General features: G+C 57.2%; 2 protein-coding genes across 5 annotated transcripts in view; both read left to right on the forward strand.

The window, feature by feature from the left end:
• LMNA (lamin A/C) overlaps nucleotides 1-7,743 on the forward strand; it is a 28,194-nt gene extending 20,451 nt beyond the window's left edge. The window contains exons 4-12 of the mRNA XM_054651124.2: nucleotides 807-977; nucleotides 1,307-1,432; nucleotides 1,943-2,163; nucleotides 2,944-3,148; nucleotides 3,852-3,959; nucleotides 4,126-4,245; nucleotides 4,320-4,415; nucleotides 5,434-5,685; nucleotides 6,701-7,743. Of these exons, the coding sequence (XP_054507099.1) occupies nucleotides 807-977; nucleotides 1,307-1,432; nucleotides 1,943-2,163; nucleotides 2,944-3,148; nucleotides 3,852-3,959; nucleotides 4,126-4,245; nucleotides 4,320-4,415; nucleotides 5,434-5,685; nucleotides 6,701-6,733 (1,332 nt within the window). The 3' untranslated portion in view covers nucleotides 6,734-7,743. The remainder of the gene's footprint in view (nucleotides 1-806; nucleotides 978-1,306; nucleotides 1,433-1,942; nucleotides 2,164-2,943; nucleotides 3,149-3,851; nucleotides 3,960-4,125; nucleotides 4,246-4,319; nucleotides 4,416-5,433; nucleotides 5,686-6,700) is intronic.
• Nucleotides 7,744-9,609: 1,866 nt separating this feature from the next.
• On the forward strand, nucleotides 9,610-24,509 carry SEMA4A (semaphorin 4A). Of its 4 annotated transcripts, none has more exons than XM_077192044.1 (15): nucleotides 9,610-9,653; nucleotides 17,161-17,298; nucleotides 18,613-18,773; nucleotides 18,889-18,951; nucleotides 19,028-19,126; nucleotides 19,595-19,700; nucleotides 19,803-19,919; nucleotides 20,005-20,135; nucleotides 20,632-20,813; nucleotides 21,420-21,570; nucleotides 21,802-21,991; nucleotides 22,077-22,192; nucleotides 22,281-22,444; nucleotides 22,520-22,632; nucleotides 23,625-24,509. In XM_077192044.1, exons 2-15 carry the CDS (start codon nucleotides 17,163-17,165, stop codon nucleotides 24,209-24,211), a joined length of 2,316 nt encoding a protein of 771 aa, XP_077048159.1. In that variant the 5' UTR covers nucleotides 9,610-9,653; nucleotides 17,161-17,162; the 3' UTR covers nucleotides 24,212-24,509. The 4 variants fall into 4 exon arrangements, with proteins under 4 accessions (XP_077048159.1, XP_054507200.2, XP_077048158.1 ...); XM_054651225.2 differs by lacking the exon at nucleotides 9,610-9,653 and adding an exon at nucleotides 12,937-13,178; XM_077192043.1 differs by lacking the exon at nucleotides 9,610-9,653 and adding an exon at nucleotides 13,388-14,634.
• The last annotated feature ends 73 nt before the right edge of the window (nucleotides 24,510-24,582 follow it).

The raw sequence follows: 24,582 nt of genomic DNA on the forward strand, positions 1-24,582 counted from the left end.
GTCCCCTCCCTGAGGTGACCCAGTGTGGCTGTGCTCATAGGGGTCCCAGGACGAGGGAAGAGATGAGAACGTTGTCTCCATGTTTCAGGAGGCTTGATTTATTATTTTATGATATATATTATATTAAAACTATACTAAAAGAATAGAAGAAAGGATTTCATCAGAAGGCTGGCCAAGAACAGAAAAAGAATGATTGTCACAGACATCTTTTATGAAAAATCCTTTCCTTGGGATTTTTCCTCCTGAAAAGCTGAGAGGCCTCAGGAACAAAATGTAACCATTGATTATCTGCTGCTGTGGAATGCAACAGGTGGATCTGGGATTGGCCCATGTTGGATATTTCTAATTAATGGCCAATCACAGCCCAGCTGGTTCTGATAGAGAGTCCGAGCCACAAACCTTTGTTATCATTCTTTCTTATTCTATTCTTAGCTAGCCTTGTAATTAAATCCTTTCTTCTATTCTTTTAGTATAGTTTTAATATGATATATATCATAAAATAATAAAACATGGAGTCAAATCCTCGTCTCTTCCTCAACCTAAGACCCCTGTGAACACCATCACACATGATAACAAAGGCTTGTGACTGAGACAGTCCGAGCCAGCTGGGCTGTGATTGGCCATTAATTAGAAACAACCACATGAGCCCAATCCCAGATGCACCTGTTGCATTCCACAGCAGCAGATAACCATTGGTTACGTTTTTTCTCCTGAGGCCTCTCAGCTTCTCAGGAGGAAAAAACCCTAAGGAAAGGAGTTTTTATGAAAGGTGTCTGTGACAACCCAGTGTCCCCTGCTGTCCCCAGGAGCTGCGGGAGACCAAGCGGCGCCACGAGACGCGGCTGGTGGAGATCGACAACGGGCGGCAGCGCGAGTTTGAGAGCAAACTGTCCGAGGCCCTGCAGGAGCTGCGCAGCCAGCACGAGGCCCAGATCAGGCTTTACAAGGAGGAACTGGAGAAAACCTACGGGGCGAAGGTGAGCAGATCCCCCACGCTCCTTTCTCTTCTCTTCTCTTCTCTTCTCTTCTCTTCTCTTCTCTTCTCTTCTCTTCTCTTCTCTTCTCTTCTCTTCTCTTCTCTTCTCTTCTCTTCTCTTCTCTTCTCTTCTCTTCTCTTCTCTTCTCTTCTCTTCTCTTCTCTCCTCTCCTCTCCTCTCCTCTCCTCTCCTCTCCTCTCCTCTCCTCTCCTCTCCTCTCCTCTCCTCTCCTCTCCTCTCCTCTCCTCTCCTCTCCTCTCCCTCCAACCCCAAAGAGGGCAGGTGGGCGGCGGGTGATGAGGTGCTGATGTCCCTGTCCTGTCCCCCAGCTGGAGAATGCCAAGCAGTCAGCTGAGAGGAACAGCAACATGGTGGGTGCTGCCCATGAGGAGCTGCAGCAGACCCGAATCCGCATTGACAACCTCTCCTCAGAAGTCAGCCAGCTGCAGAAGCAGGTGGGTTGAGACAAAAGGGTTCCTTGGGATGTCTGCCCTAGGGATGGTCCCAGGTGGGGTGGCTCGCCCTCACCTTCCCACCCTGCAGGGATGTGCCCCCCCTGTTGATGGAGTGACCAAATTATCCTTTGTCTCTTTAAAAAAGGAAAAAAGCTCAGAAGTTTCTCTCCTCAGTTGGGTGAAAAGACACCTCATAGGAACTTGGGGACTTCACATCAAATTTAAGGATAGCCAATTGGACAGAAGCCAAAAAGTCCCATCTAGGCAATTTACTAGAAAAAGAAGAGAACAAAGGCAGTAATTGCTTTTGTGAGGTGTTTTACCAGGAGCAAGAGCCTCATGCCCCTGACCCGGTTTTTCTCTGTAAAGAGCTGCTATTTGGCCTTTTATTAAAACTCTTCCTGCCGATTTGATGCCCTCTGAGGTGGCTGAGCTATCTCGGGTGTCATATAGACCTCCAAGAGCTTATAAGACCTGGCTCAAGGAGACCAATCTGTCCCCTCCCCGCAGCTGGCTGCCAAGGAGGCGAAGCTGCACGACCTGGAGGACATTCTGGCCAGGGAACGCGAGACCAACCGGCGCCTGCTGTCCGACAAGGAGCGGGAGATGGCCGAGATGAGGGCGCGCATGCAGCAGCAGCTGGATGAGTACCAGGAGCTGCTGGACATCAAGCTGGCCCTGGATATGGAGATCAACGCCTACCGCAAGCTGCTGGAGGGAGAGGAGGAGCGGTGAGCTCAGGGTGCTGTGCCCAGCTCTGGGCCACGCGGGTCTGTCTCGGTTTGGAAAGGCAGGAGTCTGCTAAGGAAGGCAGGAGCCTCCCCTGAAATGGAGAATGTAAACCCTCCCCACCCCTCTGAATTGCTGTAAATTTTAAATTAAGGGGCTCTCGGGCAAAAATATGGGAGTAGGAAATAACAGTTCTTTAATAGGGAAAAGGAAAAAAAAAAAGGATAAAATAAACAATGCAGTGCACTAGAACAACACTGCCAGAGTCAGAACCCAGCCTGACACCCTGTGGGTCAGGGTGTTGGTGGCAGTCCCATTGGAAATGTGGCTGCAGCCCTCCTGCAGTGTCAGGGGGTGGTTCTGTTGGAGCAAGGGGGTCCTGCAGAGAAGGATGTATTCTTCCTCTGAGGATCCAGTGGAAGGAGAGGCTGCTGCTGTTCCTCTGGGGAATCCCGTGGAGAAGCCGTGCTGGTGTCTCCAAACCTCTGGATTATATCCGGGTAGCAATGCTTGGCTCCTCCCTCTGGGCGGGGCATCTCCCAATGGGATGTTATACTTCTTATCAGCCATGCAGGGACATTCCATAGCTGTTATCAGCAGTGTCCCCTCCCAGGGAGGTGTGAATGTGGTCACTCAAAGAGAGAGATAAAGCAAACTGCCCACTTGACAAAGATAATCTGCCATGCAGATGGCAATTGAAAAAACACCTTGCATTGCAATCCTCAACAGGGTCCCAACCTTTGTGTCCTCACTGGCTTCATCTCCTCTTCTTCCCCTGCCAGGCTGAGGCTGTCCCCCAGCCCTTCATCCCACAAAGGTGCATCCCGAAGCCACCTGTCCACCCCAGGCTCCTCCAAGAAGAGGAAGCTGGAGGACAGCGAGAGCCGGACCAGCTTCTCCCACCATGCCCGGACCAGTGGCCGTGTTGGCGTGGAGGAGGTGGACCTGGAGGGCAAATTTGTCCGTCTCAGGAACAAGTCCAACGAGGTGAGTTTGCCTTTGGGGTGAGATCCAAAGTCTCTTTTCCCAGCCCGGTGCTTGAAGGAGTCAGGGCTCTTCATTTCTTGGTCTCAAGGTTGTTAATTGTTTCTTATCTATAAAATTCTTTCTCCTGTGCTGCCGAGGTCTGTTCAGGTGTTCTCTCACCACTCTGCCCTGCCCCAGGGTGGTGTTGTCTTTTTATACTAAAAACTACCTGTACAATATTTACAATTACTTCCCAATACCTATCACCTATGTTAGACACTGAGCTTCTACTCTAAACCAAGCCAAAAGTGCCACCATCACAGCAGAAGATAGAGACCAAGAAGAAGAAGGAGAAAGGCTGGACACGCCCAAATCCCTCCATCTTGCCCCTGAACCCCCATTCTGAAAACCCCAAAATCTATTTTTTCACCTTGTGATAATTTCACTATTATTCTACTTAAACTGTCATGGCTTGCTGATCTTCATACAAGGTTGGTGACTTGCTCCACAGGTCATAATCAAACCCACACAGGCATTGTGGGCTCTGTGCCAGGCTCCCTGAGCCCCCTGGCAGGGTCTGGGCTGCTCAGGACAGCCAGAGGGGTGTCCTGGGTGCTGACACCCTAGGGGTGAGGTTCAGCCCTGCTTCACCCTACGGGCAGGAGGTGAATGGGACAAGCTGGGGAGGAACCAGGGTTCTGAGGGTTGCTGCTCTCTCTCACAGGACCAGGCCATGGGGAACTGGCAGATCAAGAGGCAGAATGGGGATGATCCCCCCCTCACCTACCGCTTCCCCCCGAAGTTCACCCTGAAGGCTGGCCAGGTGGTCACGGTGAGTCCCTGCCTGGTGGAGGATCCAGGCAAGATCCCAAACCTTGCCAAGATCCCAAACCTTGCCAGGCCACTCACATGGAGTGGTTGGTGTGTGGTGATAGACCCGCCAGGCTGTGGAGTCTGCAGACCAGAAGAAGTCACTTTGCTCCTGCTTTTCTCCCTAGATCTGGGCCTCGGGAGCTGGAGCAACCCACAGCCCCCCCAGCAACCTGGTGTGGAAAGCCCAGAGCAGCTGGGGCTCCGGGGACAGCCTGCGCACCGCCCTCATCAACTCCAACGGGGAGGTGAGAGCAGCTCTGGCACGGGGATGGGGGGTGGCAGGCACTGACCCTCCCAACTGACCCCCTGTCCCCTGCAGGAGGTGGCCATGAGGAAACTGGTGCGCACTGTGATCATCAATGACGATGAGGATGAGGATGATGATGAAATGAGCATCCACCACCGCCACCACCATGTGAGTAGGGCCCTGGGTAGGGGGTGCTGCTGGTTCCAAGGGGGTGCAGCTTCAGGGAGGGTGGGAGGGAGCTCGGAGCAGGATCAGGCATACAGGAGAAGGCAGTGGGGAGGCTGCTGTAGAAACAGCAGCATCAGAGAAGCCACACAGACCTCTGGCATCTGAAGCAGAGTGCTGCTCACTAAAAAAGCTCTGAAGACCTTGCTGGAAGTCGTCTCCAAGCCTAAAGAACCCTGACGTGCCATGAAAAGGCTCAGAAGAGTCAGAGGGAGGCTGAGCATTGCTTGGAGGATAGGATGGTGGGAAGTTGATGGATGACACCTCTTGTCAGCAGCTGCTCTGTCCTCTCACTGAGGATCACCCACTCTGCTCTGTCCTCTCCTGATCACCCACTGGCAGCGTGCTGGCCCCAGTCACTTGGGATTAGAAACGCAGTAATTAAATACTATTAATTATTAATTAAATATTATTTAAATAATAAATAAATAAAAACAAATATATTACATTACATTACATTATATTATATTATATTATATTATATTATATTATATTATATTATATTATATTATATTATATATGTTATGTATATGTTGTATGTATAGATGTATATATGTATATATATGTGTATATATGTAATATATTTTAAATATAATATATATAATATATATAATTATAATATATATTATATATAGAATAGAATAGAATAGAATGTAATATAATATAATATAGCAATTATATTATATTATATTACATTATATTACATTACATTACATTACATTATATTATATTACATTACATTACATTACATTATATTACATTATATTATATTACATTATTTATTATTAATTAAATATTATTTCTAAACCACATGATGGAGAGGACAGGTGAGCCAGGCTCTCCTCAAGAGCTCTCCTGTGTCACCCTGGTGCTGCCACCATCCCCAGGGCAGGGACTCTGTGCAGGGCACGCTCTGGCAGGGCCCTGAGTCCCTTCTGTCCGTCTGTCCCCCCGTGTGCAGGGCTGCAGTGGCTCTGGGGACCCTGGCGAGTACAACCTGCGCTCCCGCACCGTGGTGTGTGGCACGTGTGGCCAGCCAGCTGACAAGTCGGGCTCCCAGAACGCCGGCATCACCTCCATGTCCTCGGGCTCGTCCAGCTCCAGCGTCACCGTCACCCGCAGCTACCGCAGCATGGGCGACTCTGGCATCGGCCTCGGGGACAGCCTGGTGACCAGGAACTACCTCCTGGGGAGCTCCAGCCCCCGCAGGCAGGTCAGTGCCAGTGCCAGTGCCAGTGCCAGTGCCAGTGCCAGTGCCAGTGCCAGTGCCAGTGCCAGTGCCAGCCGGCCCCGTGCTGCTGGGGCGCCCTGTCCTGGCACTGTCCTTTCTCTGCAATGCTGTCCCCCTCCCTGCTCTCCTTCTCCCCGCTCTTCCTCTTCCAGCTCACACAAACCTCTTTATAAGGGATGGGAGCTTCTGAGAGGGATTGGAAAGTGATGCTTCCCACCCCGTTCCATCTCACACTCATCCCCACTCGGCACCCCAGAGCATTCCCCATTGTGACCGTGTTCACAGGGGTCTTAGGATGAGGGAAGAGATGAGGAGGATCTGACTCCGTGTTTCAGAAGGCTTGATTTATTATTTTATGATATATATTATATTAAAACTATACAAAAAGAATAAAAGAAAAGGTTTCATCAAAAAGCTAGCTAAAAATAGAAAAAAAAAAGAATGATAACAAAAGTTTGTGGCTCGGACAGAGAGTCTGAGCCAGCTGACTGTGATTGGCCATTATTAAAAACAACTCTATGAGACCAATCACAGATCTACCTGTTGCATTCTACAGCAGCAGATAACCATTGTTTACATTTTGTTCTTGAAGCCTCTCAGCTTCTCAAGAAAAATAATCTTAAAAAAAAGATTTTTCAGAAAAGATGTCTGTGACACCACATCATTCATTCCACTGCTGCTGAGCACTCATGCTGGTAATGTGAACATTTCAGCACCTTGTATCTATATATTAGATTAATATACAATATATTCTATATTGATACTCTTAGTCAATATTATAATCCTCATATATCACCTACCACTAATTCTCAAATTTTGGAACTCTGAACATCCCAGCTTGGGAGGATTTATTTATCACACCCCAAGGGCCAGGATGGAGGAGTGTGTGGGGGCACTGTGGGCATCCAAAGGATCCCACTGGACACTTTGCAGGCAGAGCAAGTGGATGGTGACACTGGGGTCTTCTTAACTCTCTTTTTTTCTTTCTCCCTTGCAGGCTCAGGCTGTGCAGAACTGCAGCATCATGTAATTCCATGGCGCATTCCTGTGGTTCCTGCCCGTCTCCAGCTAGGTTTGTTTTTTTTTTCCCAAAGCAACAGAAATTTTTTTCCCTTTAAAAAAACAAGATATCAAAAACCAAGGTGTTTTTTTTTCTATAGCAGGAATTTTATATATATATATATTAAAAGTGCTAAAAGATGCTTTGATTTTTTTTTTGTAAAGAAAAAAATCTATTTCTATATAAAGAAAACCAAACCAAAAAATAGCTTTTCAGCTTCAAATATTTTTTAGAACTTCAGCCAAAGACAGCAAAGAACTGTGTTTACAGAGCAGCCATGCAGGAGGAGTTTGTAGTTGAAATGCTCCTTCCATTGTACCTTTTTTGCCAAAGCTTTTTACATAGGACAGGGAGAAGCGCAGCCATACCCACTGGAGCTGCGTGCCACAGGGCCTGCTGTCCTGTCCCAAGTGGAGCACAGTGCCTTTACAACCCTTTTTCTTGGGATCTGAAGCCAAAATTCCCTTTTTTTTTGTCTCGTTTTTGAGTTGTGATTCCTGGCGGTGCTGGCGCGGGGGCTCCCGGCAGCTCGCGGGCGATGCCCACGTCCCTGTGTGGGCATTGCCCCCTCCCCAGCCCCCTGCCCGCCTGCACTCCCTGCTCTATGTACTGTATCCCCCTTATTCCCCATCCCAGGCACCTCTTGCCCTTTTTCTAAATCAGCCAAGTTGTGCCTTAGCTGAGGTTGGGGTTGGGCTGGGAGCCCCACTGGAGTGGAGATGGAGCAGGGCAAGTGAAAAGACCGGAGCTGCATTTTGGGACCAGATGGATTTGGGTGATGGACCTCAGTCCCACCAGCTCAGCCCCAGCAGGGCCCCCCAGGCCCCCTCTTTGAGAGCCACTGAATCCAGAGGGGTTCATCCCCCCAGAGGGGTTCATCCCCCCAGAGGGGTTCACCTCCACTGCATCCAGAGGGGTTCATCCCCCAAAGGAGTCATTCCCCCTGCATCCAGAGGGGTTCATCCCCTACTGAATCCAGAGGGGTTCACCCCCATCTGCATCCAGAGGGGTTCATCCCCACTGCATCCAGAGGGGTTCATCCCCCCAGAGGGGTTCATCCCCACTGAATCCAGAGGGGTTCATCCCCCCAGAGGGGTTCATCCCCCCAGAGGGGTTCATCCCCACTGCATCCAGAGGGGTTCATCCCCCCAGAGGGGTTCACCCCCACTGCATCCAGAGGGGTTCATCCCTTACTGCATCCAGAGGGGTTCATCCCCCCAGAGGGGTTCACCCCCACTGCATCCAGAGGGGTTCATCCCTTACTGCATCCAGAGGGGTTCATCCCCCCAGAGGGGTTCACCTCCACTGCATCCAGAGGGGTTCATCCCCACTGCATCCAGAGGGGTTCACCCCCCAAAGGGGTCATTCCCCCTGCATCCAAAGGGGTTCATCCCCACTGCATCCAAAGGGGTTCATCCCCCCAGAGGGGTTCACCCCCATCTGCATCCAGAGGGGTTCATCCCCCACTGCATCCAGAGGGGTTCATCCCTTACTGCATCCAGAGGAGTTCATCCCCCAGAGGGTTTCATCCCCCACTGCATCCAGAGGGGTTCACTCTCCAGAGGGGTTCATCCCCATTGATCCAGAGGGGTTCATCCCCCAAAGGGTTCATCCCCCATTGATCCAGAGGGGTTCATCCCCCAAAGGGTTCATCCCCCACTGATCCAGAGGGGTTCACCCCCACCTTCCCTCTCCTGCAGTCATTCGGGCTCATCTCTGGTGGCCGGAGCTCAGGAGCTGTTTCAGGGATTAAGAGAAAGATGTTCAGTCCAGGTCAGAGCTGGTTTGCCAGGAAAGCATCTAGGAAGGCTTTTTGTTCGAGTGGGGCAGATTTGGGGCTCTGATAGATGCAGCTGCCCCCTTGGCAGGAGCCCATCCAGCCATTGGCAGATCTCTTGGCTTTTTGCCTTGATTGGGAAACGCCTGCAGCCCCCCCCCGACCTCAAGTGCAGCAGAGGGGTGGAGCTGGAGAAGGTGCCAGGACAAGCCCCCCACTCCAGTGGGTTTTGGGGAGGTTGTTATGTATCTATGCTTGCAAAGCTTCTGTATTACTGCCTGTACTTTCTTCCAAAATACAGCTGAACCCTTCCCATGCTGTGTGCTGTCATCATTGCTCTCCAGGGGGATTTGGGGGTGCTGTGCTGCCCCCCCAGCAGCAAAGGGACGCCCCCAGAGGGATCTCTTTGCACCCCACAGGCTGGGCTGGGGCTCAGCACCCACTGTGGATGGGGGGAAATGGGGTGGGTTGCTAAGAGCTGGACCAGGAGAGGGACTGGACAGGAGGTAAAGACTCAGAGATTCCTCTTGGGGCTTTTGGAGACTGAACAATCCCCGGGATGGGATGGGATGGGATGGGATGGGATGGGATGGGATGGGATGGGATGGGATGGGATGGGATGGGATGGGATGGGCTGGGGGGCTGGAATTTGAAGTAAAGACTCAGAAATTCCTCTTGGGGGTTTTGGAGACCCAACATTCCCCAAGCTGGGATGGGATGGGATGGGCTGAGGGGGGGGCTGGAATTTGAGATAAAGACTCAGAGATTCTTCTTGGGGCTTTTGGAGACCGAACAATCCCCAAGCTGGGATGGGATGGGCTGGAATTTGAGGTAAAGACTCAGAGATTCCTCTTGGGGGTTTTGGAGACCCAACACTCCCCAAGCTGGGATGGGCTAGGGGTGCACAGAACCCGAGCGAAGCTTTGCTCCTACCACTCTGCCAAGGGACCCCCCGTGCCCCCGGGCCGTGCCAGGCACTGCAGCCAGGCAGGACGCTGGGGAGGGGAGCTGTAAAGCCGCTGCATAATCGGCTTTACCAGGCACAGCGCTGCGGAGCCGCGATGTGAGCGAGGGACGCAGGCGGGCGGGCGGCCGGGGCGCAGGCACTGCCAGGTAGGTGCCCGGGGTGCCCAGCCTGGGGGCACCCCTGCCCCTGTGCTTGGGTGCCCGGGTCCCCCGTGCTGTGTGGGCTCGCATCACCCCAGGTTTGGGCTCAGCAGGGCTGAGGTTTGGGGGCGCAGGGGGTGCCAGGGGGTGCTGGGTGTTGGTGCCACCTCCCAGCTTCAAGGGAGGCTGTGGAGAAGCAGCGAGGTGGGCGAGGTGCCATCTCCCCTTCCAGGAGAGGGGAGCAGGGAGGTGACAGAGGCCCACAGCATGAGAGGGGACACGCTGAGCCCCTCTCTGTGCTGTTTGCCTCCCCTTCCTGCCAGCTCAGGGACACCACGCTGGGACAGCCACCCCCGCATTGCTGCCACAGCCTGTCCCCTTCCGTGGGCATTCAACCCTTCCCCAGGGTTCCTGCCCCCCAAAAGTCACGAGGTTGTGCCCAAAACAGCAAGTTCTGGAGCGATGGGGGAAGCCAGCCATGCTGCTGGCATCTTGTGCTGCTGTTCCTGGGAGGAGACAGCTCAGGAGACACGGGAACTGCCATGGGGAACTGCCATGGGGAAATGCAACAGGGAACTGAACCCTGGATCCTCCCCATGTCCCCCACGGGCACACGGTGTCCTGGCACTGGGCAAAGGCTGAGCTGGAACCCCATGGGGGTTCTGCACAGCTCCCAGGGGACAATACTGACATTTTGGGCTCCTTACAGAGCCCCTTGGGGTCTCTGCACAGCCCCAGGGACACTGCACACCCCTCTAAGGACAATATTGACATGATTGGGTTCCTTACTGAGCCTCCAGGGCCATTGCAGAGCCCTGTAAGGACCATGCAGACATTTTGGGCTCCTTACAGAGCCCCATGGGGCACATGCACTCCCCACAGGGACCCTGCACACCCTGGTGTGGGCCTTGCACAACCCCACAGGGACCTTTGCACATCCCTGTGGAGCCACGTGCAGCCCATGGGGACCTCACACAGCCCAGAGGGAGCTACAGCCCACAGGGACCTCACACAGCCCTGTGGGGACAAAGAGCCCGTGGAAGAGCCCCAGCCCTACTCCAGCCAAAGCCTTGACTCGAGGTCAGGTTTGTCCCTCTCCTCCTGTTGTGCCACGGATCTGAGCCCTGAGGCTGTGGCAGCAGGGAGATGGGGGTCCCAGAGCAGGGCCATGGCCACGTTGGGGTCTCTCAGAGGCACCCTGGGCTTTGAGGACCACCAGATTTTTTTGGGGGGGGAAAGTGCAGCACAAGGAGCAACCACTGGGATGGGGCAGAGCTGGGCCTGACTCCAGTGTCTGGCAAGGCACCAGGGTTTGCCAGGCAGGGCATGGCCCAGGGGTGCTGGGGGCCCTGCCAGCCCCAGGGCAGCCCCTCCAGGCCCCTGCATGCCCAGGGAGATTAAGGTCAAGCCACCCTGCTAATCCCAAAGGGGGGGTTGAGATGTGAGCCTGTGGCCACTGCTACCCCCCAGAGCTGCACCCCAATGTGCTGCAGGTCAGAGGAGCCCCCCAGAGCACCCTGGGGGTGTCCAGACAGGGCTGAGGGGCTGCAGCTCAGCCTTGAGGAGCGTCCAGCTCCAGCTCAGCTGCCAGTGCTGCTGGGCACAAGGCACCAACTCCTTCCAGATGCCTGCACAAGGCTCCAACCTCCCAAAGCCTGGCAGCTGCAGGGGCACTTGGCTCTGCTCCCCAGCCCTGGCAGGGCAATGCTGCAGGCTGGAGGTTTTTGGGGATGCTGCTGCTGCACCCCAGCACTGGCAGGGCAATGCTGCAGGGTTTGGGGATGCTGGTGCTGCTCCCCAGCCCTGGCAGGGCAATGCTGCAGGGTTTGGGGGTGCTGCTGCTGCACCCCAACCCTGGCAGGGCAATGCTGCAGGGTTTGGGGATGCTGCTGCTGCACCCCAGCCCTGGCAGGGCAATGCTGCAGGGTTTTGGGGTGCTGCTGCTTCTCTCCAGCCCTGGCAGGGCAATGCTGGAGGGTTTTGGGGATGCTGCTGCTGCTCCCCAGCTGGTGCAGGGCAATGCTGGAGGTTTTTGGGGTGCTGCCACTGCTCCCCAGCTGGTGCAGGGCTGGCACCTCTCCTGTGCAGGGCTGAGGTGGCTGCACAGGGGGGAGGAAGTGGTGCCTGGGGATCCTGTTTTGGGGTTCCCACACAGCTTGGGAAGGGGAAGGGAGAAAGCTCCACAGTGAGGTCTGCAAGCTCCAGCCAGGCCAGGCTTCCTGCAAGGGGAATTCCAAGGGGGAAATGCCCTAAAGCAGAATTTGTGGATGCTGGGGGCAAGGGGGGGGACCTGCAGTGCAGCCTGGTGCCACGGCTGCACCCCAAGGCGCTCCAGGGACCCCCCAAATCCACAGCAGGGGAAGCCAGAGCCAGCAGCACTCACCTGAGATGGGTCCAGTGGGAGGGCTGAGACAGGAATGGGGTGCAGGGATGGGGTTTGGGGGGTGCAGATATGGGGGGTGTGTGTGTAGGGGTGCAGGGATGGGGTGTGGGGTGCAGATATGGGGTCTGGGGGTGCAGGATGGGATGTGGGTGTGGAGGGGTGCAGGGATGGGGTCTGGGGGTGCAGGGATGGGGTTTGGGGGGTGCAGATATAGGGTGTGGGTTTGGGGGTGCAGATATGGGGTGTGGGTTTGGGGGTGCAGGGATGGGGTGTGGGTTTGGGGGTGCATGGATGGGGTGTGGGTTTGGGGGTGCAGGGATGGGGTGTGGGTTTGGGGGTGCAGATATGGGGTGTGGGTTTGGGGGTGCAGATATAAGGTGTGGGTTTGGGGGTGCAGGGATGGGGTGTGGGTTTGGGGGTAGAGATATAGGGTGTGGGTTTGGGGGTGCACATATAGGGTGTGGGTTTGGGGGTGCACATATGGGGTGTGGGTTTGGGGGTGCAGGGATAGGGTGTGGGTTTGGGGGTGCAGATATGGGGTGTGGGTTTGGGGGTGCATGGATGGGGTGTGGGTTTGGGGGTGCAGATATAGGGTGTGGGTTTGGGGGTGCACATATGGGGTGTGGGTTTGGGGGTGCAGGGATGGGGTCTGGATCTGGGGGTGCTGAGATGGGGGTGCAGGGACTTGTTGCCAAAAGCTGAGGGCACAGCTGGGATGAAGGACCCCAGCGTAGCTCTGGGGACACAGGAACGTGTCAGGAGAGGATGTAACACACATCGTGGGGGCAGAGGGGTGTCCCTGCCCCTCCTGGGGCTGCCGGCTCGGTGTTGTGTGGGGTGGGGGGCGGTAGAGGCCCCTCCGTGCCCCGGTGCGGGGGTGTTTGGGCTGCGCAGCCCCGTGTCCGTCAGTCCGTCCGTCAGGGTCTGTCGGTGCGGGGGTGTTTGGGCTGCGCAGCCCCGTGTCCGTCAGTCCGTCCGTCCGTCCGGGTCTGTCGGTGCGGGGCTGTTTGGGCTGCGCAGCCCCGTGTCCGTCAGTCCGTCCGTCCGTCAGGGTCTGTCGGTGCGGGGGGGCCGCGGTACAGCCGTAGCCATGGCGACGTGAGCCGGATGCGGGGCCGGGGGATGCTGCTCCCGCCCGCCCGCCGCAGGTCGGTACCGCCGCTCCGCCACCGGGGCCGGGGGCGGCCGGGGGGCCCCGGGGGCTCTGGGGAGGCTCGGCGGGGGCGGGAGGTGGAGGGGGAAGGGGGAAATCGCCATAGTGGGGTTGGGCTTGGGGGACCCCCAGCGCTGATGCTGCCAGCAACAACAACAAAGAGGATGAGGCGGCGGCCCTGGGGTGACCCCCGGTACCCCCCCGGTACCCCCCGCACCCCCTGCCTTCACATTCCTCCCAAATTTCCCTTTCCCCCACCTGCTGTGCACCCCTCCACACCTCCTGCACCCCTCAGCTCCCTCCCGTGCATCCTCCTCTCTCTGACCCGCACCCCCCAGCTCTCCCCACCCTTTGTACGGAGCAACCCCACACAACCGGCACAATCAGCCCCCAGATTCCTCCCCTCCATCCTCCCGTGCCTTTGGCCCTCCCCCTCCTGCCTTGCCTTCCATCTCCCACACATCTGGGTCTCGGGGCTTCCCCCACACATCTGGATCTCGGGGCTTCCCCCACACATCTGGATCTCGGGGCTTCCCCCAGGCCCAGCTGCCCCAGCCCCTCGTGGGTGTTGGGAGCATTCCTGCACCCCCACCCCACGGGGATGCTCCTGGGAGCTGACATGGCCAGGGAATTGCAGCCCAGCTGCTGCAGAGAAGGACCAAACTCTTGGAAATTGAGGCAGGGGGAATGCCTGAGCAGCCGGCACATCGGTGCCACCAGCTCCACAGCTGCCCTGCACCCCTCAGAGCCCACCTTGGGGAGCACCAGGGCTGGGCCTGGCTCCATCCTGTGGCTCTGTGCTCACTGACAGCACAACGCTCCCTGCCTTAGAGGGAATCCTCCAGGAGGAGACCCCAGCAGGAGCAAGACCCACGAAACAAACCCCAGCTGTGCTCAGCCTGAAAGCACCAGGGGGAACTGAACCACCCTTGGTCTCCCTCCCGTGTGCCAAATCCTACAGAGGGACCCTGTAAATTACATCCCCAGCCCACCATGACCAGGGGGCCCAAAAAAGAGGAGAGACGAGGCTGAGAGGGGATTCCAGGGGCAGCCTTGGGGCTGCGGTCACCTCACATCTTGCGTCAGCCTTGCCTCACGCTGGGCAACACTGGTGGTTTCCTCAGCCTCGCCACAGCCCCAAATCAAATCTCCAGCCTCTCTGAGGAGCCAAATCAAATCTCCAGCCTCTCTGAGGAGCCTCTGCTCCCGTTTCCATCCCCCCCTCCACGGCCTCGGTGGCTGCAGCCCAGGGCAGAACAATGGGGCCGGTCCGAGGCTCCGTGCGGCCCCGTCCCCCAGCAGCCCCGTGCCAAGTGGGAAATCCGGGGCAGAGTAACCTACTTTCTGTGTTCTGTGCTCACAAGGAGCTTCTGTCCCAGCCAAGCAAGGTGCTGAGCACAGCTCTGCCCTCCCGGGGCTCCCCTGGGCTGCTCGGGCCGTGGCAGAGGCAGGTAAGGAGGCCCCAGCAGGGCAGGATGCTCCTCAGCCTTGTCCACAGGGATATTGGGGTGCCTCAGGTATGCTGAGCAGCTCCAGGGCTTTGGTTTTGGGGGGTTTCTCGCCTACAGCCATCCCAGAGCAGCCTGGGCTTGAGGATGGAATCTCCAGGGGAAAATGGGATTGTGGAACAGCTGTGGGAGCTTTGTGAGGGTGCTCCATGGGGCTGTTTTGGGGTGCCCCATGGGGCTGTTTTGGGGTGCAGGTTTTCTGGGTGATACCTGTCCCCACGGGGCACTTTGAGGGTGCCCCATGGGGCTGTTTTTGGGTGCCCCATGGGGCTGTTTTGGGGACCACTGCTCCCCCCTGGGGGTTTGATTTTCTGGGTGATGCCTGTCCCCATGGGGCTGTTTTGGGGTGCCCCATGGGGCTGTTTGTGGGAGTCCCCATGGGGCTATTTTGGGGAGCCTTGTTCCCCCTTGGAGTTTGGTTTTCTGGGTGATGCCTGTCCCCATGGGGCTGTTTGTGGGTGCCCCATGGGGCTGTTTTGGGGTGCCCCATGGGGCTGTTTGTGGGTGCCCCATGGGGCTGTTTTGGGGTGCCCCATGGGGCTGTTTTAAGGTTTGATTTTCTGGGTGATGTCTGTCCCCATGGGGCTGTTTGTGGGTGCCCCATGGGGCTGTTTTGGGGTGCCCCATGGGGCTCTTTTGGGGTGCAGGTTTTCTGGGTGATGCCTGTCCCCATGGGGCTGTTTTGGGGTGCCCCATGGGGCTCTTTTGGGGTGCAGGTTTTCTGGGTGATGCCTGTCCCCATGGGGCTGTTTTGGGGTGCCCCATGGGGCTCTTTTGGGGTGCAGGTTTTCTGGGTGATGCCTGTCCCCATGGGGCTGTTTTGGGGTTGATGCTCGGGCCTGCTGTTGGCCCGCACAATCCACAGGAAAAATGCCGTTTATTTTCCTCACCCCAAAGATTTTGAGCGAGCAAAGCCTGGCACATGGGCACATCCTTGTCCCCCACTTTGCCACCCCCTGGGCACCCAGCTGGAGGAGCAGAGCTCCCCGGTTCCCATCCCGGTTCCCATCCCGGTTCCCATCCCGGTTCCCATCCCGGCTGCCTCCACCAGGCTCCGCTGCTGTCCCCGCGGGGGTGCGAGGCAGGGGAGGCGGGCTCAGGCACCCACTGCCCCAACCTGCCGGGGCTCGTCCTCTTCCAGCAGGACTTTCAGGTTCCCGGAGCCACGCGGGGCTGGGCTGGGCTGGGTCGGGCTCAGCAGAGCCGGGCTGGGAGCTTGGAGCAGATCCGGGCATGGAGCCGCGGGACGCTCGTGGCCGCAGCCCCCGGGGCTCGGGCACCTGCCTGGGGCCCCTGTGGCAGGGCTGGAGGTGAGAGGCTCCGTCCTCGGCTGCCAGAGAGGTAATGCTGCTCGCTGGGGACGCGGTGGCCATGGGCAAAGGGGTTTGGGCGCCGCCAGCTTCTGCAGATGTGGCTCTTTCCCCGGTGCTGCAGAAAGAGCTGCAAGAAGGGGGTTCCTGTGTGTGTTCCTCACCATTTTGTGGATGTTGTGATAACTGATGGAGCCAGGCAGAGGAATCCCTGGTGGGGATGGGCTCTGAGGCTCTGGGGACAAAGGCAGGAGCCTCTGGATGCCTCTTTGCCAGAGTCCTGTGCAGGAACCCCAGAGGGAGAGGGGACATCTTTGAATGTGCCAGAGATTGTGGTGCAGGAGCCCAGAGGGTGAGGGGACATCTCTGAATGTGCCAGAGATGTTGGTGCAGGAGCCCCACATGGCAAGGGGACATCTCTGTGCAGAAATGTTGGTGCAGGAGCCCCAAAGGGTGAGGGGACATCTCTGACTGTGCCAGAGATGTTGGTGAGGAGCCCCACATGTCGAGGGGACATCTCTGACTGTAACAGAGATGTTGGTGCAGGAGCACAGAGGCCGAGGGGACATCTCTGTGCCAGAGATTGTGGTGCAGGAGCCCCACATGACAAGGGCACATCTCTGACTGTGCCAGAGATGTTGGTGCTGGAATCCAGAGGGTGAGGGGACATCCTGACTGTAACAGAGATTGTGGTGAGGAGCCCCAGAGGGTGAGGGGACATCTCTGACTGTGCCAGAATTTTGGTACAGGAGCCCCAGAAGTTGACAGCACTTCTCTGACTGTGCCAGAGATTGTGGTGCAGGAACCCAGAGGGAGAGGGGACATCCTGACTGTGCCAAGATTTTGGTGAGGAGCCCCAAAGGGTGAGGGGACATCTCTGTGCCAGACATTGTGCTACAGGAGCCCCACACGGCGAGGGGACATCCTGACCGTGCCAGAGATGCTGGTGAGGAGCCCAGGGGCCGAGGGCACCTCTCTGGGTGCTGGTCTGGCAATGGGAAGTTCGTGCCCAAACTGGGGGGGGGAAGCACTGCAGGCACCCCCGTCCCCCCTCCCTCTCTCGGGTGCCGCTTCCCCCCTCTGGTTTCCGCCGGGTGCAGCGACACGCAGCCAGCCCGACAGCAGCAGCGTGAGTCCTGAACCCTGTCCCTCCCCGCAGGGATGGTGGTGGGACCCTCCTGGGGCACAGCCCTGCCGCCCCCAGCCATGCCCGCCGCCCTCCGCCTGCTCTGCGGGGTGGTGGTGCCGGCTGCCCTGCTCTGCGCCGAGCCCCTGCCCCGCCTCGCCTTCCCCAGCGGTGAGTACAGCCCGGGGACAGCGGGGACAGCTGGGGAGGGGGGCACACAGCTGGGGACGGGGGCACACAGCTGGGGACGGGGGCACACAGCCTCTGCGTGGGACAGTGTCCATCCCCAGGGCTGAGCATCCAGCATCGGGAACCTTGGGGTGTCCCCCAGTGTAGCCACCCCTGGCCCATCAGTGATGCTCAGTGGGGTTGGGGACAGTGGCAGCATCAGGAACCTTGGGGTGTCCCCCAGTGTAGCCACCCCTGGCCCACCAGTGACCCTCAGTGGGGTTGGGGACAGTGACAGCATCAGGAACCTTGGGGTGTCCCCCAGTGTAGCCACCCCTGGCCCATCAGTGATGCTCAGTAGGTTGGGGACAGTGGCAGCATCAGGAACCTTGGGGTGTCCCCCAGTGTAGCCACCCCTGGCCCATCAGTGACCCTCAGTGGGGCTGGGGACAGTGACAGCATCAGGAACCTTGGGGTTTTCCCCAGTGTAGCCACCCCTGGCCCATCAGTGATGCTCAGTGGGTTGGGGACAGCACCAGTGGCTGCAGGTGGTGTGGAGGGGATGAGAGTAGATGAGGTTTCCTGGCACCTCAACACCCAATGGGGCAGATCCTACAGTGATTTTGTCACCCAGCTGGCAGCCAGGGTCTGCTCAGGGTCACCCTGGGGGGATGAAAAGCTGCCTCTGGAAGGGACAGGGCACGGCATGGTGGCAAAGCAGGGGACTGGGGGGCTGTGATGTGCCAATCAGGAGGGTCTGTGCCCCATGGCAGGGTCGTGCCTTTCCAGCCCTGATTGCGCTGTCACTTCCCTTTCCCCATGCAGCCATGCCCAGAATTGCAAAAATCCCCCAGTTTCGGTGCCTGCTGGGGATGAACGAGAATCTGCAATCTCTGGCTGTATCCTGGGGGCTGGTGACACCCCAAACCTGGCACCTCAGGGGCTTGTAACCCCTCCAGGGTGGCACTCTGGGGCAGTGCATCCCCCAAACAGAGCACTACCCTTGGCCATGGCCCCAAAGCATCACAGGCACAGCCTGGGGGGAAATGCACCCCATTTCTGGCGGTCTGCAGCCTGGGGATGTTCAGCTCTTGCAGCAGGAGCTGGAGGGGACAGTGGGAAGTGGGGAGCTGGAGGGTGAAGGGGTGATGGTGATATGAGATCTGAAGGGGAAGAACTGCACCCCATTTCCTGTGGTGAGGCTAAACAGAGCTGCACTGACAGCTGCTGCCACATCCGCACACGGAGGGCGGTGGTGGGGCTGTGTGTGGGTGTGTGAGACCCCTGGGCTCCCCTCACCCCCTCTGCTCCTGCCAGGGGACCCCCGGCGGACCCTCACCCACTTCAGCCAGGACAACGTGTCCCACTACGACATCTTCCTCCTGGATGAGAGCGAGGAGGAGCTCTACGTGGGGGCACGCGACTGGCTGCTGGCCCTCACCGTTGGCACCCCCGGCAGCATCCGTGCCAAAGCCTCGGTGAGCAGCAGCACCACCTTTTGGGGAGGTGGGAGAGGGAGGCGCCTCTGCTGTGGTTCGGTTTTCCCGTAGGGCTGGGCTCGACAGCCCAGGAACATCTTAGTTTCCTTTGTAGATAAAGTGGGGACCCACAGATGAGAAAACATCTAAATGTGCTTTTAAGAAGAAGAGCCAAGAGGTGAGCTGGCCCTGGGGGGGCTCAGGGGTCCCACAAAGCTATGAGGGTGCTCAGCACCCAACTCTTTCCCCCTCAGACTGAGTGCTTCAACTTCATCCGAGTCCTGGTGGCCCTGAACCAGACCCACCTCTACGCCTGTGGGACCTACGCCTTCAGCCCTGCATGCACCTACGTTGTGAGTGTCCTCCCCAGGATCCTGGGGCTCTCTGGGGTTGTATTTTGTGAGGACCCACAAAATATGGGCCCAGAAGTGAGCTGCATCATGGGGGTGCTGGGTGTCCCCCCCAAGGGACATCTTGGTGTCCCATCTGCTAAAGGAGCCTTTGGTGATTCTCATTCAGCTGCCAGCAACTCCTCCTCTGGGCAGGGAAACCCCAATTTTGGGTCCCTTCAGGTGACTCCAGGCTCTCTGTCCCTGCCTCAGCCTCCTCCATGCTGAGCACGTGGTGGGGACTGCCACTCCCCAAAATGAAAATGGGGGAAGGTGACAGGAGCCGGGTACCCCCAGCATCCTCTGTCATCATCCCTGCACCCACCTTGAAGACATGGGCCACCCTATGTCTGCAAGGTATTCCACACTCATTCCCTACAGATTTGGGGTTGTTTTCAGTCCTTTGGCTGATTTTTCTCCCCTTTTGCACAGCACCTGGAAAGCTTCACACTGACCAGTGGCAGAGGACAGTCCTTCCTGGACGGGAAGGGCCAGTGCCCCTTCGATCCCCAGCACACTTACACGGCCCTGCTGGTGGGTGAGTATGGGCCCAGTGGCCTCTCAGCTGGGCTCCCATGCAGTGGAGGGCGAGGGTGGGGGGTCCTCACCATGGCTCAGCGCCCTCTGTGTCCCTGGGCAGATGGAGAGCTCTATGCTGGCACCATGAACAACTTCCAGGGCAACGAGCCCATCATCTCCCGCTCGCTGGGCACCCGCACCCTGCTCAAGACAGACGACTTCCTTCGCTGGCTCTCGGGTGAGCAGAGGGAAGGTGCTGCACCTGGGGAGGGAGGTGCTGCAGCCCTCCATGGCTCCAGCTTCTCACCCACCTGTGCCTGCAGCCGACGCCGCCTTCGTGGCCTCCTTCAGCCTCCCTCGGGATGACAAGGTCTACTTCTTCTTCGAGGAGACAGCGGAGGAGTTCGACTTCTTTGAGAGGCTCCTGGTGCCACGGGTGGCCCGTGTCTGCAAGGTGTGACGGCAGGGAATGGTGGTGGGCTGCACTGGGGGTACAGCGATGGGCTGTCACTGTAGGACATGAAAGAACACAAGCGCACGCTGCTGCTCTCAAGGTGAAGAAGAAAAAAAGGGAAGTTTATTATCTGGCTTTAACATTTATAGTTTTCTAAAAGTGACAGTGGGTTGGAGGGTGACAGTGCCACCTCTCCAATGACACTGGACAAACTAACAGTCTATCAAATTTCTTCTGTAAAAGAATGCAAAGCAATGAGTTATTTACAGAAAGTGTGTGAGAAAGTTTGCTACAAGAACGTCAACATCAGAAAGCTTAGAAAATCTTAAAAAATCAGAGCGACAGTGGGGGACGATGATGATGTGACAGGAGACAAGGGGACAGGGACAGTGACAAGAGACCATAATGGGGATGATAGTTGTACTGTGATAGCAAAGATGATGGGGGATAATGGCAAAGGGGTCTTGTCACTTTGGTCATGATCACCCTCCTGCAGAGCGATGTAGGGGGGGACAAGGTGCTGCAGAAGAAGTGGACAACTTTCCTGAAGGCGCAGCTGGAGTGCTCCGAGCCCGGCCACTTCCCCTTCAACGTCATCCACCATGCCTTTGCTCTGCCCTGCAACGACAGCGACAGCGACGGCTGCGCCGATTTCTACGCGGTGTTCACCTCACAGTGGTGAGTGCCCAGGGCTGTTCACCTCACACTGATGAGTGCCCAGGGCTGTTCACTTTGCAGTGGGGAGTGCCCAGGGCCGTTCACCTCACAGTGGTGAGTGCCCAGGGCTGCTCACCTCACACTGGTGAGTGCCCAGGGCCGTTCACCTCACACTGGTGAGTGCCCAGGGCTGTTCACCTCACACTGGTGAGTGCCCAGGGCCGTTCACCTGGCACTGGGGAGTGCCCAGGGCTGTTCACCTCACACTGGGGAGTGCCCAGGGCCGTTCACCTCACAGTGGTGAGTGCCCAGGGCTGTTCACCTGGCACTGGGGAGTGCCCAGGGCCGTTCACCTCACACTGGGGAGTGCCCAGGGCTGTTCACCTGGCACTGGGGAGTGCCCAGGGCTGCTCACCTCACACTGGGGAGTGCCCAGGGCTGTTCACCTGGCACTGGGGAGTGCTCAGGGCTGCTCACCTCACACTGGGGAGTGCCCAGGGCTGTTCACCTGGCACTGGGGAGTGCCCAGGGCTGTTCACCTCGCACTGATGAGCACCCAGGGCTGTGGAGGGAGCCCAGGGGCCCGTGCCCTGCTGCTGCCCACCAGCTGTCCCTCCCTCCCTGCAGGCAGGCAGGCAGGGCGGGCAGCGCCGCTGTCTGTGCCTACAGACAGGAGGATCTGGAGGAGGTCTTCGAGGGCAAGTACAAGGAGTTGAACAAGGAGAGCTCTCGCTGGACCGTCTACAGTGGCCCTGACATGAGTCCCCGGCCTGGCAGTGTGAGTGTTGCCCACTCAGGGGTGTGCTCCCCACCAGGGGACAATGCTGGTCCCCAGGAGATGGGCTCTGTGTATCCCTGTGTGCCCACACCTGCAGGTGGGATGGGAAAGGAGAGGGGTCCCTCTGCACCCCACTGATGCTGGCCAGGGCAGCGTGGTTCTGGCAGCACATCCTCCCCTCCTCGTGTCTCAGTTTCCCACCCCAGCACAAACCCCTCTGTTCCCCCACAGTGCTCCATGGGTGCCTCCTCAGACATGGCCCTCAGCTTCATGAAGAACCATTTCCTGATGGACGGGAAGGTGTCACCCCTCCATGGGCAGCCTCTCCTGGTGAAGTCTGATGTCACCTACACGCGCATCACGGTGCACGAGACTCACGGCGTGCTGGGCACCAAGTACCGTGTCATGTTCCTGGCCACAGGTGGGGTGATACGGGGGGCACACAGGGTCACCCATCCCATCCCCTCCAGTTCCAAAGCCTCAGCAATGTCCCCCATGCCCCACAGACAAAGGTCTCCTGCACAAGGCAGTGGAGCTGCCTGAGAGTGCCCACATCGTGGAGAGCATCCAGCTCTTTGCAGCGCCAGAGCCGGTGAAGAACCTGCTGCTGGCACCAGGGAAGGTAGGGCAGGTGTGAGCACCCAGACACCCAACAGCCACCCAAAACCAGCACTGGGGGAAAGCTCAGCCCTGCTCCTCTCCCTCCCCAGGGCATCCTCTACGTGGGCTACTCCAGAGGAGTCCTGCAGGTCCCGCTGGCCAACTGCAGCCTGCACCAGAGCTGTGCCGAGTGCGTGCTGGCACGGGACCCCTACTGCGCCTGGCACAGCCCCAGGGGCGCCTGCCTGCCCGCCCACCTGGCCAGTGAGAACAAGTGAGCAGCAGGATGGGTGCTGGAGGGGCTCTGGGGGTCGCTGGGATGCTGCTGACCCCTCTCTCCTGGCTGCAGGAGTGAGTGGCTGCAGGATGTTGAGAGGGGAAGACCGGACGCCGTGTGCCACCGCGGGAGGAGCGCGGCCATGCCCCGCTCCTGGGGGGCACCGGAGGATCCCGCTGTGCAGGGTTGAGTATGGGGGTACACGGGGGGTGGGATGGGGCTGATGGGGTGTGTTTTGCAGGGATAAACAAAACTCTACAGCTTTTGTGGAAGTTGTAAAGCCGGTATGTTTATTACAGCGCTGGATGCATGTGGGAATGGTTCCCTTAAGGTCACATGCGTACTTCTGGGAACTTCAGGTCCCCCTCTCAAACAGACATGCATACAGTTTCACAATATTTCTTTTATAAATACTGACATTTATATTTATAAATATTTACATTATACATTTATAAATATTCATATTATATTTTATAAATATTTACATATTTATTTTTACGAATTTCGCGTGACATTTCCCGCTAGTTCTTCTTTATCAGAAAAAATTCCTAGGTCAGGTTTGAGTTGCTCTCACAGCAGTCTCTGTCTCTCTCTATCACTTTCTGTCTCCTACCCCCTTATCTCTGTCTTTCACTGAAGCAGTTTCTCTGAGCTTAGGTGTGATGGTGTTCACAGGGGTCTCAGGTTGAGGGAAGAGACGGGGATTCGACTCTACGTTTTAGAAGGCTTGATTTATTATTTTATGATATATTAAAACTATACTAAAAGAATAGAAGAAAGGATTTCATCCGAAGGCTGGCTAAGAATAGAAAAAGAAGGAATGATAACAAAGGCTTGTGGCTTGGACAGAGTCCAAGCCAGCTGACTGTGATTGGCCATTAATTAGAAACAACCACATGAGACCAATCCCAGATGCACCTGTTGCATTCCACAGCAGCAGATAACCATTGGTTACATTTTGTTCCTGAGGCCTCTCAGCTTTTCAGGAGAAAAAGTCCTAAGGAAAGGATTTTTCATAAAAGATATCTGCAACACTTAGGCTTTTTGCCGCTAGACTACGCAGCAAGCTACATACTTAAAGATGTACACTCTACCTAAATCAAAATAGATTTCTACCCTAGAAAATGTTCCACTATGCCTCAGGTGACCCACATCACTCTGTTCTCCACACCCACAGGGCTCAGCCCCGCGCTGAACGCCGTGGTCCAGCTGCCGTGCCCTCGCCGCTCCGCCCTGGCCACCTACAGCTGGCAGCAGCCTGGCAGTGCCCAGGGGCACACGGTGGTGCAGCCTGACCACACTCTGGTGGTCATCATGCAGCAGGGAATGGAGGGCACCTACACCTGCCAGGCCACAGAGAACGGCTACACCTGGACCGTGGCTCGCTACCAGCTCAGGGACTCTGGCGCGGCCCAGCTGGGCCAGGAGAGCTCGCCCCCCCGCTCGTACTGGTCCCAGTTTGTCACGGTGACGGTGCTGCTGGCCGTGACGCTGGCCGGGGCCGCCTGCCTGGCCCTCATGGCCTACCGGGACCAGCTGAGAGCTCGCAGCAAGGTGAGGGGCTGCAGCACGCCCCACAGCCCCCCGTCACGCCAGAGGGAGAAGGTGCCCCTCAACGGGGGCACCGGGGAGCCCCCGGCACCCGGAGCTGCCACTGAGGAGGAGGAGGAGGACGAAGGCTCCCAGGCGTGCTGCCTCCAGCTTGGTGGGGACGTCGACGTGGACAACAACAGGCTGCACGTGCCGGCAGGGGACACGGCGTGACACTGGCAGTGGGTCAGGGAGACCCTGGGGAGGGGGGATGTGGGGAGGGGTGGGACTGTGAAAGGGTTTTTTTTGGTTTTGTTTTTGTTTTATTTAATACACCTGTTTTAACCTAAGGCTCGCATTCTGGGGGTGAGGGTGGAACGGGCTCTGGGAGCAAGGGAGTGGGACAGGGAGAGAGGTCATGGATGTGGCACAGAGGAGGAATGTCACTGTGGGGCAAGGATGTGGGGTGGGCATGGCTGGAAACAGTGGATGCTGACACCAGGAAAAAAACCCAGGTTGTATAAAAACCTCAGCATGGGGGTTTTTTTTGTTTTGTTTTATTTAATACACCTGTTTTAACCTAAGGTTCACATTCCGGGGGTGAG

This window comes from Agelaius phoeniceus, chromosome 31 (assembly GCF_051311805.1).
Source record: "Agelaius phoeniceus isolate bAgePho1 chromosome 31, bAgePho1.hap1, whole genome shotgun sequence".
In the NCBI taxonomy this organism is placed as follows: Eukaryota; Metazoa; Chordata; class Aves; order Passeriformes; family Icteridae; genus Agelaius; species Agelaius phoeniceus.

Excerpts from the sequence above, each read along its gene's own strand:
- SEMA4A (XM_077192044.1), top strand. The coding sequence starts at position 17,163 with ATGGTGGTGGGACCCTCCTGGGGCACAGCCCTGCCGCCCCCAGCCATG. Across the intron at positions 18,774-18,888 it reads GCATCCGTGCCAAAGCCTCG|ATAAAGTGGGGACCCACAGA; the intron begins GTGAGCAGCAGC and ends TTTCCTTTGTAG. Across the intron at positions 21,992-22,076 it reads TGTCATGTTCCTGGCCACAG|ACAAAGGTCTCCTGCACAAG; the intron begins GTGGGGTGATAC and ends CATGCCCCACAG.